This window comes from Loxodonta africana, chromosome 1, assembly GCF_030014295.1.
Source record: "Loxodonta africana isolate mLoxAfr1 chromosome 1, mLoxAfr1.hap2, whole genome shotgun sequence".
NCBI lineage: Eukaryota > Metazoa > Chordata > Mammalia > Proboscidea > Elephantidae > Loxodonta > Loxodonta africana.
Genome location: NC_087342.1, coordinates 240,313,191 through 240,326,651, shown reverse-complemented (window position 1 = coordinate 240,326,651; position 13,461 = coordinate 240,313,191). Strand labels below are relative to the sequence as shown.

The following is a 13,461-nucleotide window of genomic DNA, read 5'->3' as shown; positions in this document are numbered from 1 at the left end:
CTGACTTTTTAATTCAAATGATGGCTTTGCCACCAACTTGCTAACCATCAGAAGATATTAACTTCTTATCTTAAACATTCTTTGAGACTGGCCCCGTTTCCTGTGTGTGTCAGATGTCCGTATTGTCCATTGGGTGGAAGATGGACCATGGCCATAAAACAGAAGTGTTCTGGAAATGCAAGAGAGGAAACAGCCGCACCGTCCTTCACAGCTGCAACCTCTCTGTCACCTTTTCTCTGCCTCTCTGTCCCTCTCTCTGTCCCCTGCCGAGGACCTGGGTCTGAGGGCGCCCTCTACGCACGCTGTTTCCAACTGTCTCTGGTTGAGACTTGCTCTTTGTCTTGCCCTAGACACAGCAGCCCCAGGCAGAACCCAGCACCCTGGGTGCTGCCAGCCCAGAACGGAAGCCTGTGCTCACCCAGGTGATGCTGTGTCTATCTGACCACCCTCCCCCTGCCCACCACCTGGGAGGGACTCAGTGTTTGAGAGCTGGGGGAGCAGGGAGTGTGGAGATCGAATGCTGCACGATTTTTGCTTCTTGCCTTTACCGTGCAAAGCCTCACAGCCCACTGTCCCTCTGATCAAGAGGATGAGCTGATGATGGGCTGCTTCCTGTCACTGTGAGAATACTCCCTACACGGGGTCAGCCAGGCACCGAGGTGTCTGCAGGGCCAGTCAGTGTGTGGGATCTGTGCCCAGCGGATGAAGCAGGCTTTCGAGTAAAATAAATTCCCCAAAGCTACAAGACTACTTCTCAGCCATCTAACATTCTGAAAGAAAGTGAGCAGACTCCTTTTCAATGAACTGCCTCTTTTTTGCACATGATAAAATGAATCCATTCAGTGTACAACTTTGTCAATACCCAGACTAATGGTTGAAGAATGCTTGTACCGCTGTGCCCTACTGATCTCTACTTACCGCGCTTAGCATTGCCGTGCTTACGTCTGGCGGTGTGAAGCAGACTTAGAGCATAGCGCTTGCATTCTTCCTCCTCAGCACAAGGGGAGTTACAGACAAGCCTGCGAGTTTTATTTACCGTCTTTTATTTCCTGAGAAGGACGGGGAGACTGAGTGCGGCTGTCCCTCTGCATCTCACCCGCCCCTCTGGCACCACGGGCTGAGAGGGAGGGACGTCTAGCAGAGGGCTGGACTTGGCCTTCTGCTCCAGGTACCAGAGCAAATGCCGGGATCAGGATGGGGATGATGTCAGCCCTCCGAGGGATAAATCGAGCGGCGTCCCCTGTGTCTGGCTGACAAGAGGCGCATATAAGGGGGAAGCCGCCTGCAGTACAGGACCCAGGCCATGTGCACCGAGGGACCGCTCTGAGCCTTCCCACTCCATGGCCCTCACTCTTTCTGGGCTTGCTTTGGGACATCAATCAGTCATCAAAATACCAGGTGAGGTTTTTTTCTTTTTTTTTTTTAATTTACCAAATCATGTCATTGTATGATAATTTTCAAAAATGTTTCTCCTAATTTCTAGGAGGGAGAAGGAAAACGTGTAAAGTGGAGTTGTAATTTAGGGTGGGTGGTGTATCTATGAACCCCTCGTTAGCAACAGTCTCTTTGCAGTGTGTTTTTACTACTTAATCAAAGAGTCGATGCAAGTAAGCTCCTGGTAAGCTTTTTATTCACGTGCTGTCGCCTCCCTTGGCACTTGCTCCATACCGAGTGAATGCTGGTATTTCCATACTCTGTGCCTGTCAACTGCAGAATAAGGGACTCCACGTTAGAGTTTGTTATTGAGGGGACTCTGAGAAAGAAATTAGGACCAGTGTCCCAGGGAATGTGAAAAGAAATCAGAGAGATTACAGTGACTCCAATTCTAAGAATCATTAATAGTAGAAGTCAGTCTATGAAAAGTACTCCTGGAATACAGTTGTTTTAAAACATTTTGGGGGTAATTTGCATATTAAAAGGTAACTGGTCCTGATGATGAAGAAAAGTTGGGTTTATTTGCCAACAAGTGAAGTTTGCAGAACTCTTGATGGATGTAAATATGTATCTTCCCCCTAAAAATATTTTTTGCTTTGGTTATTGATATAAAAATAATTTGAAAGATCTTTATAATTTCTGGTCAAGTTCTGTTGAAGGAAAGCTTCGGCTTTCTTTTCCTTTGGAAATATACACCCATAAGCACACATGTCAATGTGGGGAAGTGAAAACTTAGGCACGGTCCTGGGGATGGCTGGATCTCAGGGTGTCTGACATAGCACGCAGCAAAGCTGTAACTGCTACGCCTGTGTTTTGTGATCGTTCTTTGTTGCTGTTGTAACAATCCCGTGAGATAAGACAGGAGGACTATGACTCACCGACAAATAACAGACTTTTGACATTTTGCAGTATTTTTACTTTTTAAGGAATCCACCCCGAGTCAGAGACACGTGGAGGATTAGACTGTGGGAAGAACTGAATTCAGGTTACTTTGTTTAAGCCTCAACTCAGGAGTCTGAGTACCCAGAATTTTCAAATTCACTTTTTGGATGGATGTCACTTTACCAGAGCCAGCAATCTCATGGCTGTCTCTGGGGAATGTGATTTTCATAAGGGGTAGACTGGAGCCAGTGAGGAGATCCCAGACAGCCTACATCTGCCAGACGGTCAAAGGACGCAGCAGAAGCCATCCAGATGTTGTGCCCTGTCTACCAACTATTCATTTAAAACCACTATAGTGTCACTATGAGTCGGAATCGACTCGACAGCACTGGGTTTGGTTTGGTATGTGGTGCTTCTGTGCACCAGGTGCTGTTCTAAGCACAGGTGTTTACCCATTTCATTTAATCATCTTACAAAACGTATAAAGAGGCCCTATTAACATTACTATTATTATTACTGCTACTATACCAAAAAGTAGTAGTAGAAAGCATTGAAGACATGTAGGTATATGTTTTTTCCCACAAATATTTGCATGCTTGCTATCGTTGTTAGGCTCTGACACATAGCAACCCTATGTACAACAGAATGAAATGCTGCCCGGCCCTGCACAGTCACTGCTATGTTTGAGCCCATTGTTGCAGCCACTGTGTCAATCCACCTCGTGAAGGGTCTTCTTATTTTTTGCTGACCCTCTGGTTTACCAAGCGTGTTGTCCTTCTCCGGGAACTGATCCCTCCTAATAACATGTCCAAAGTATATGAGACAAAGTCTTAACACCCTCATTTCTAAGAAGCATTCGGGCTGTATTCTTTCCAAGGCAGACTTGTTCGTTCTTCTGGCAGTCTGTGATATGCTCTGTACTCTCTGCCAACGCCATAATTGCTTGCTGTACCGTATGATATCCTAAGCATTTTACAAATATTGATTTGCTTCATTTATTTCTCATAACAGGCAGCCCTATGAGGCAGACATTTTTAATGAATTCTTTCATTCTAAGGAGCCCTGGTGGTGCAGTGGCTAAGCTAACTGAAAGGTCAGCAGTTCAAACTTACTAGCCCCTTCATGGAAGAAAGATATGGCTATCTGCTTCTGTAAAGATTACAGCCTTGGAAAACCTATGGGGCAGCTGTACTCTATACTATAGGGTCACTATGATTCGGAGTCAACTTGATGGCGATGGATATATATATTTGTTTTGGTTTATTTTCATTCTACAGGCGAGGGAACTGAGGCACAGGTGGCTTAAGTAACTTGCCCTAGGTTACACAGCTGACAGGCTAAGCTTTGATCTGGGCAGCCTGGGACGTAGGCACTGTGCTCCCTGCCACCTGCCAGGGAATGGTTCAAGTTCAGCGCAGGGCCACTTTATGGTTTTGTTTGTGTCCTGCATTGTGTGAAACACAGCTCTCGATCTGGGAGGGGTCTGGGGGGTCCTGCAGGACGCGGTCCTTCCTTTGCGGAATATTTCTCCATTCCCTAGAGGTGACATTTCCAATTTACCAAATATTTCTCGAGAGGGAGCCTTCTGTATTTTCTTTAACACCAAGAAGACGATGAGCTGTAATATTCTACACGTGGGGGGAATGAGATTGACGCTTTAGCTTTGAGTTAGAATGCGGTGCACACGTGGTTCCAGAAGGACCTAGGAGTCATGTCTCCACATCCATGTGGCTGATGAGAGGACAGAGGCCCACCTCTTCCCCGAGTCCTACAGGGTTAACACTGCAGCCTGGCTCCTGCCCAGGCTCCTGACTCCTGGTGCAGTGCTGTCGGACCACGCCAGCTAAAAGCCCCAAGAATGGAAAAACAGGCCTGGAGGAAAACAGAAAAGCAGGGTAAATCATAGCTAAGTAGGACGTTGTGTTTTTCTAAGTATGACATACCAAATTATGTTTACTTCTTTCTTTCAAATGCAGTCAATATTTAGTTTATTTACTTAGCTTATACACAACTTTTTTCCTTGGATATTTACCCAAAATACATTCATGGATTATTTTTCACCAGGATGGATTTTTTTTTTTTTTTAATTCAGATTCCTGGGTTAAACTTCCTGGGTACACTACTTATTGGCAGCACTTAGCTTTGCATTTCCTTTACTTGCTCATCTGTAAAATGGGGTTAATGGTGTTTACCTCCTATGTCATTATAAGAATTAAATAATGCAGATATTTGGAATGCAACTAGCATAGTGCTTATCAGTAAGTACTAGACCAACGAGTAATACCCATAGCTAGAAGAATCTCATTTCAAAAGCACATTTCTTATCTACATTTCAGCTTCCCACAAATGCATTTACTTCTGGGTTTTAAATGTAACTATTTTTAAATATGGAGCGTTGGTAGTTCAGTGGTAGGATTCTCGCCTTCCATATGGGGGACCCCAGTTTCAATTCCTGGCCAATGCAAGTCATGTGCAGCCACCACCCGTCTGTCACTGGAGGCTTTTGTGTGTTGCAGTGATGCTGAACAGGTTTCAGTGGAGCTTCCAGACTAAGATGGACTAGGAAGAAAGGCCTGGCAATCTACTTCTGAAAATCAGCCAGTGAAAATCCTATGGATCAGTGCAATCCGATCCACTACCAATCATGGGGATGGCGCAGGACTGGGCAGCGTTTCATTTCGTTGTGCCTCGGGATCGTCGTGAGTCGGAGGCTGACTCAACGGCAGTCTGTGCTAAGCATTGTGGCTGTGTACTCAGGACTAACGAGGGTTTGATTTGCTTCTAGGAGGCAGGATGCTCTGGAGGCTGGCCCTGCTGGCTCTGTGGGTGTCTTCCACCTTGCATGGTGAGTGTTCCAGCAACCTTCTCATTGGCTGGCCTTGTTGCAAGCAGCTTGACTGAAAAATGAAAGACTTAAAGAAAATAAACCCAACCTGCTAGAACCTTCCTAGTTTCTTTTTAAATATAATGTATTTCCTTTTTGAGTACATATAATTTGAAATGATTGACTTTGGAAAATTTGGGTATTAGAGAAAAATACCCTTTTACCTAGAGGTACAATATTTTTCTTTGCATGTTTTAACTTTTTTTCCCCCCCTTTATCTTATATTTACAACACTGGAAATATTCAGTGTTTTATAACTTATTTTCTTCCCACTGTCTTCTAACTTAAAGTATATCATAAATATTTTCCCATGCGTTTATTTTCTTATACATTATTCTAATGACTGTATAGTATTCCATCAAAGGGAGAAACCCCAATATTTTTAGACCAATTCCTATTATATTGTTGCTTTTATTTTCACTAGTCTAAATTATGCCACAATAAATATTATTGTGAATAAATCATTAGGCATTTATGATTATATCCTTAGGATATGTTCCTAAAGTAGAATTGTTGAGCCAAAGGTTTTAATTATGTTGAAGATTTTTGGCATATTTCCAAATAGCCTATCAGAAAGTTGCAAAATTCATACTTCTGTCACCAACACTGTGTATTTAATGTTTTAACTTGTCAAGTGTTAGATGAAACTTTAAGCTTTGTTGAAACCTCTTGTTGAGTAAATTATTTTGAATTATTTAAAGTGCTTTGATTTTGGTGAGATCTGATAACTTTTCTTGCCAGTAGCTTAAATGGCAACTTAAAATCGTTCATTTATTGAGGATTGTCCTACTCAGGGTTCTGAGAAAGAGAGAGAGAGACAGAGAGAGAGACTGAGATTTATTTCAAGGGACTGGCTCATACTGTTGTGGAAGTCAGGCAGAAGGCTGAAGACTTCTGTAGGCTTGCATCCCAGAATCTGTAAGTAAAGTGATGGAAAGAGTACAAAGTTGAGAGAATTTCCCTAAATGCCTATTTATTGCCTGAAGGCAGGACACACCCAAAGGAAATTCTTTTTCAATGGATCCATTGATTGTATCACATTACACTGTGGAAGGTGATCATAATGTCACATTACATTATGAAACAGCAACCAAACTAGCATTTGGTCAAACCACTGGGAATCTTAACCTAAAGACACATAAAATTAACCACCACAAGGGTAAAATGTGCCTCTCCACTGAGAATGACCTGAGCCCAATGATTGCCTCAGATTCTCACCTGTAGCATGCACCACGAATGGGATAATCTATCTTCACAAAATAAAGAGAGGTCAATATAATCGTTTACCTCAGATGGTCAGCATAAAAAAGCAACATGTAATTTCATTCCTTTCTGAAAATTCGTCAGTCTCAAAGACAAATACGCGTTTCTTTTCTGGGATGTTCTTTTCTTTTTCTGGGCAATCAAAGGGTAGGGAGGAAGGTTGTCATTAGGTTTAGTTCTGGATAAACAGCAAGAAGGGGAGAGGTCAGCGTGGCTCAAACTCCTGGTCTGTGACAGGAGACAGGACTTGTGCCACAGTGTAAATCAATCATTGCTTCCTTCATTGAGAAAGTCTTGCTATGGAAAATGCCGGCCAATCTAGACTGTGTGCTTGGTGAGGTTGTTGACTGACATTTGGGCACAAGCCCCTCAAGTCATCATGGATGGCAACCATGAATGGGCCAGCAGCTATTCTGTGGACACAAGTTAGTAGTCCTGAGATAGATGATACCTACCTACCAGTTGCCAACAAGTTGATTCCAACTCATGGTGACCCCATGAGTGCAGAGTGGAACTGTGCTCCACAGGGCTTTCATAGCTGTGACCTTTCAGAAGTGAATTGTTAGGACTTTCTTCCAAGGTAACTTTGGGTGGGTTGGAACCACCAACCTTTTGGTTAGTAATTGAGAAGTTAATTGTTTGTTCCACTCAGGGACTCCAGGACAGATGATAATGGTTTTATTTAAAATATAGAATTGACATTCTTGTAAGAAAAGAAGCCGTAAGTTGTTGGATGACTGCATACATTTGTTATGTATAGAATTGTGGTCTGATTATAAAGATAGACTAGCTGTTCGCACCCTTGTCTGCTGTTTGTTGGTAACCTCCTTGCTGCTGTTCCCTTTGGCAGCTGCTGACCAGGATGATGACGCTTCCTTCAACCTTTTCAGTGTCAGCAACATAAACCGCAAGACCATCGGAGCCAAGCAGTTCCGAGGGCCTGACATCAGTGTACCGGCGTACCGGTTCGTCCGCTTTGACTACATCCCACCGGTGAACGCTGATGACCTCAGCAAGATGGCCAAGATGATGCAGCAGAAGGAGGGCTTCTTCCTTGTGGCCAGCCTGAAGCAGGACCGCAAGTCCCGGGGTACCCTGCTGGCCTTGGAGGGCCCGGGCGCCACACAGCGGCAGTTTGAGATCGTCTCAAATGGCCCGGCTGACACGCTGGACCTCACCTACTGGGTGGAAGGGGCACAGCATGTCATCTCCCTAGAAGATGTGGGCCTGGCAGACTCCCAGTGGAAGAACATCACGGTGCAGGTGACGGGCGAGACCTACAGCCTGTACGTGGGCTGTGACCTGATGGACAGCTTCACACTGGATGAGCCCTTCTATGAGCAGCTCCAGACAGAGAAGAGCAGGATGTACGTGGCCAAAGGGTCCTCCCGGGAGAGCCACTTCAGGGTGCGTAGAGGGCTGGCTGAGAGGCTGCGGGTGGACTTTGCTGAGACGACAACACAGAGCATCCCTTAGTGCATATCCACATTTGATTATGCAAGTGGGGCTCTGGTGAGACACACCACACACATTCGTTCATACACATGTGTACACACATTCACACACACACGTGTACTATGTACAGTACACACTACACACAGACACACTCTCACACACACTCAGACTCTCACATGCTCAGATACACATGCACATTTATACACTACACATTCATGCACACTCTCACACACCACATGCATTCACTTACAGACATTCACACATGCATACCCACTCACACACACACTTGCAGATAGATATACACACACATGTACCACACACCATAGATACCACACGCACACATCACACACACCACATGTGCTAACACATACTCACGTGCAGACATACACAGACACGCACATGCTAATGTTCACTCACATATACTGTCGCACAGGGTGTCTCTCATGCGTATCTATGTTTGAGTATGCAGGGAAGGTGCTGGTGAGACAAACCACACACACTTACATTCATTCACATGCACACACTCACACATTCACTCAGATGCACTTACACATACACACCCCCACACACTAGCACACACTCCTCTTATTGAGCCAGGAGTAAACAGAGCACATTGACACCAGGGCCACATTTCTACCTGCACAAATGATCATGGATTTCCATGTGGGGCACTGGTGTGACAGTCAAGGAGTGAACCCTATTCAAATGTTTCTGATAACCCCACGTTCATTTTACTGCAGCGGAAACAGCTCATAAATTGCTGTTTTGTGTTGAAAACACATGAGAGTTAATTAACGACTGTCCGTATCTAAGGAAAGGACTACTTATTTATGGGGGGATAGTTCCATGTTCATTTCGGTTAAAACATTTTTGGGAAGCAGGTCTTTCTAAATCACTGTGTTTGTGACCTACAAGGGAACGTCAGCACAGTTCTCTCTTCTAGGTGTGTGTGCGTTCTTTGGAAGTGAATATGTGTTTAAACTAGGTGGTTTGAGTAAAAGGCCCAGAGATGCTTGCCTTGTTATTGAATGAATCTCCTGTGGACATCAAGGAACCCCATGTGGCTCACTGTGATGATCGGCTCCTGCCATAAACAATGATTGACCACTCACACACGGGGAGGCTCTGGTAGACCTGTTGTCTGTGATCCCACACGGACTGTGGCTGGTCCAGGAGCTGCTTCTGAGACCTTTAGGCAAATGGAGGAGTACTGTGATCACTAGCATACCCTGTAAGGAAAGGACAGCCTGGAATGTCTACAGGACCACCTTCAGATGAGAGAATGTACACAGCACTCTTCCGGCCACCCTCCTTCTTCTCTGTAGAATGCCCTTTCTTCTAGTCAGCCCATTTCTTACATTAAACTCCCACTTTCTGTGTCATGCCTAAAAATAAAGTTTTAAAAATAAAATATACTGTGGATAATCAGTTATAAAAGATTTCAAGCCTGCTGAGTATAAAAACACAAAATGATTGTCACAATTTTAAGATTACATTTTGTGTTTTTATATTGTCATTTAGCTTGACATCAAAAGTTCAATGTTTATATGTTGCTCTGTTTCTCCCTTTATGTCTATTTATAGGGTTTACTTCAAAATGTGTACTTAGTTTTTGAAAATTCTGTGGAAGATGTTCTAAGCAAGAAAGGGTGTCAGCAAGGCCAGGAAGGTAAGTGTGTTTTGGACTATGTCTGCCATTCCGTGTCTTGCACTGACTTTCTACTATGATGTGTGTGTGCGTGTGTGTGTGTGTGTATAAATAGTGCTAGTGGGGATTTAAGTAAAACTGTTTTAATAAAGTACCATCATTGTCCTTGAATGAGTTGCCTAATCAACTTAGACATGTTGACATCCAAAAATGATAAACTGTTTGAAGGGTTGCTTTTGGATAGATTTCAATAGTCCAAAGATTTTTCCATTTTACAACCCAATATAAATCATTAGCATTTAAAATTGATTTGAAATACAGGCAGTCCCTGGGTTATGACGAATGTCTGACTTACATACAACCTGTAGTTATGAACCAGTCCCTGTATAGCCTATTATATTAAAAATTCGAGGTACATGAAATGGTTCATAACAACAAATGGGTACCACATTGAGACCCACATCAAAACATTATTATTATTGTTCCTGTGTTATTATTATTCCTGTATTATTATGTTGCAGATATTTTAGTGTATCTGGAAGTGTTTCTTTAATGTTTTTATGCATAGAAAGGTACACTATATACCAAAACAAACATTTGACTAACTGACCTTAGATATGAACTGTACCGAAGTGTTTCAATTTACATACACATTTGACTTAAAGACAGATTTAGGAAGGGAACCCTTGTAATCTTGGGACACCTGTACCTGCAACTCTTAGAGTCTGTTAATGTGTGAAGATACGCTGCATAAAGTGAATCAAGTTTGTCAAACTTGAATTAAGAAATATTCTTATACTATTCATTGTTGTTGATAGTCAAATTACAAAAATTTATGCTACTTGAATCATCTACAAATCATCCCAATTGTCTGTTAATTATCATTTTGAATTATATTTCCAACCATAATTTTCTAACCTTTTCCTGAGCTTTTAATTTATGAAGGTCACTATGCCAGACACTTTAAATATACTATTTGATCTTCCAAATAACTTTATGAGATGAGTACTTTCATTCTTCTCATTTTACAAATAAAGAAGCTAAGGCCCATTGCAGTGATTGTGAGGATAGTGCAGGACTGGGCAGTGTTTCATTTTGTTGTACATAGGTTTGCTATGAGTCAGAACCGACTCGATGGCACCTAACAACAACAAAAACAAGGTTCAAGAGGCTATGCTAGTTGCCGGGTTTAACTACGTGATAAGCAGTGAGGCTGGGCTACCAGCCTGGGTTTGTCTGATAGGCTCCAAGGCAAAAGCTGGTATCAGCTTACTGTTCGTTGCCATTGAGTTGGCTTCGACTCATGGTGACCCCATGCGCAACAGAAGAATCACTGCTGGTTCTGCACTCTCTTCATGATCACTGGTGTGCTTGAATCCATTGTTACAGCCACGGTGTGTTTTGAGAGGCTTCCAACCTAGGAGGCTCATCTTCCAGCATTACATCAGGCCAATAGTCTGTTGTGATCTATAGGGTTTTCATTGGCCGATTATCAGAAATAGGTCACCAGCCTTTCCTCCTATGTCTTAGTCTGAAAGCTCTGCTGAAATCTCTCCACATGGGCGCCCCAGAGGATATCTAAAATATCATTGGCGTAGCTTTCAGCATCACAGCAACTTGCAAGCCACCACAGCATGATGAACCAACAGATGTGTGGTGGTCTTATCTGGTACACGATTTCAGCTGTATAATATTTTTCATTAAGACCACTTCTTCATTTCAATACTAAGTGATGACAAAAGTAAGTTATTCTTTTATGGATAAAAGTGTGAAGGATTCGTAGGATTAATAATTTCACAATCATAGCTACGTGGTCCAGCCGTCCACTTCCAGGTAGGGCCCTACTCTGATAACTCATCCTTGCTGGGACCCCACGTTTGTGCGTTTCCTGTGCAGGAAACAAGGTATCCCTCCTGAGCCCCTTGGCATTAGCTCCGTCATGAACTGCTGACTGAGTTTACAGACTTAAGTATCTTTCAGTCTAAGGTGCATACCTTTCAACCTGTTGATCAGTCAAGGTACAAGAGGGTAAAAGGAATAAACGCCATGTTCCTGGGCTGGACTGTTGAGATGAAAGTCATTGTTAGCACCTCATCACATACACTCCCAATTCCAGACTCCTTCTTGCCAACAGCAACTGTGGCTCAGGCCCAACTCTCACCCCCCATATTCCAGATCCTTCTAAAACACACCATCAGTCCATCTGAGTTGAGTCATTGCCCTTTTTTTGGGTGCAGTGACTGAAAATGCAAAACATTCTGAAAGGCAAAGACATGAACTGACATCAGACAGTAACCCTGTAGTTCACCAGGAGAGCAAAGGAAAGAGCAAGCAGAACTTGCACATACTGGGGCTAGGGTTGGGCGGCCATCTGTGTCCAGGTATAGAAGACGAGCCTAAGAAGTGCCAGCATATGTTCTGGTTAGGCCAGCAATTTGCTGCCTTGTGATGGAACAAAGGAGAGGGACATTATACCCCAACAAAAGGGGAATGGAAGGTCTCCTAACCCTTGTCCTAGTCCTAACTCTAACCTTAACCCTAATGAACCCTGGCTTTGCCTGTTATCTAGAGAGCAACTGAGAACTCAAATAAGAATGATCCTCCTTGAGTACCATGTGCTTAGGGGCACACTAGAGGGTTCTTGTTCTTTTGGGTACTTTTTGTTGCTGCTATTTTTTTTCAATCTGCTAGTCTATTTATATATTATATATATATATACAAATACAGTTGTATAAAGAGAAAATATACCCTTTGCAATGTCCCTAATAAAAAAATATCTGTACTGTAACTTGATGCAGGCTGATTTACACTGGGAGACCCTGGGTGGTACAAATGGTGAACATGCTTGGCTGCTAACTGGAAAGTTAGAGGTGGGAGTCCACCCAGAGGAGCCTTGGAGAAAAGGCCTGGTGATCTACTTCCGAAAATCAGTCATCAAAAATCCTGTACAGCACAGTTTTACTTTGACACGCATGGGGTTGCCATGAGTCAGAATTGACTGGACTGCAACAGGTTTAGAGTTACATTGGAGCTAGATTATTGATGGCAACATGAGTCTGTTACCACAGAGATAATCTCTCTCTCTCTCTCTCAATATACATACACAGTCCTGGGTCATTTAACATCCACCATACAATCTTTGAAACAGGACATTATGTGATTTGGATGTTGTGTAAACACCTTGTTATGGATGAAGGTCCTTTCAGGCATTCACTCCCAGAATAAGGAGGTCTCGTCCATATTAAAAACTTTCTGTGGCAAATAACCTCAGCTTGTCAGTTTGTCATACTGTGGGGGCTTGCATTTTGCTGTGATGCTGGAACTCTAGCAGCAGAACATTGTTGTATACAGTACTGGAAGAGGAGTCCCTCAGTTTGGAAGGCACTCAAAAGACCACTGGGGAAGAGCTGCCTCCTTAAAGTAGAGTCAACCTTAATGATGCGGACAAAGTCAAGTTCTTGGGACCTTCATTTGCTGATGTGGCACGACTCTAAATGAGGAGAAACAGCTGCAAATATCCATTAATAATCAGAACGTGAAATGTACAAAGTATGAATCCAGGAAAATTGGAAATCATCAAAAATGAAATGGAATGCATAAACATTGATATCTTAGGCAATAATAGTGAGCTGAAATGGACTGATATTGGCCATTTTGAATCAGAAAATCATATGGTCTACTGTGCCATGAACGACAACTAGAAGAGGAATGGCATTGCATTCATCATCTAAAAGAACATTTCAATATGTATCCTGAAGTACAATGCTGTCAGTGATAGGAAAATATCCATACGCTTATAAGGAAAACTAGTTAATACGACTATTATTCAACTTTATGAACCAACCACTAAGGCCACAGATGAAGATACTGAAGCTTTCTACCAACTTCTGTAGTCT

The 13,461-nt window shown here is 43.0% G+C and overlaps 1 protein-coding gene across 1 annotated transcript in view; it reads left to right on the top strand.

Annotated features, from left to right (window-relative positions):
* Positions 1 to 1,067: 1,067 nt before the first annotated feature.
* THBS2 (thrombospondin 2) overlaps positions 1,068 to 13,461 on the top strand; it is a 59,606-nt gene continuing 47,212 nt past the window's right edge. The window contains exons 1-4 of the mRNA XM_003421983.4: positions 1,068 to 1,398; positions 5,102 to 5,161; positions 7,314 to 7,870; positions 9,502 to 9,586. Of these exons, the coding sequence (XP_003422031.2) occupies positions 1,341 to 1,398; positions 5,102 to 5,161; positions 7,314 to 7,870; positions 9,502 to 9,586 (760 nt within the window). The 5' untranslated portion in view covers positions 1,068 to 1,340. The remainder of the gene's footprint in view (positions 1,399 to 5,101; positions 5,162 to 7,313; positions 7,871 to 9,501; positions 9,587 to 13,461) is intronic.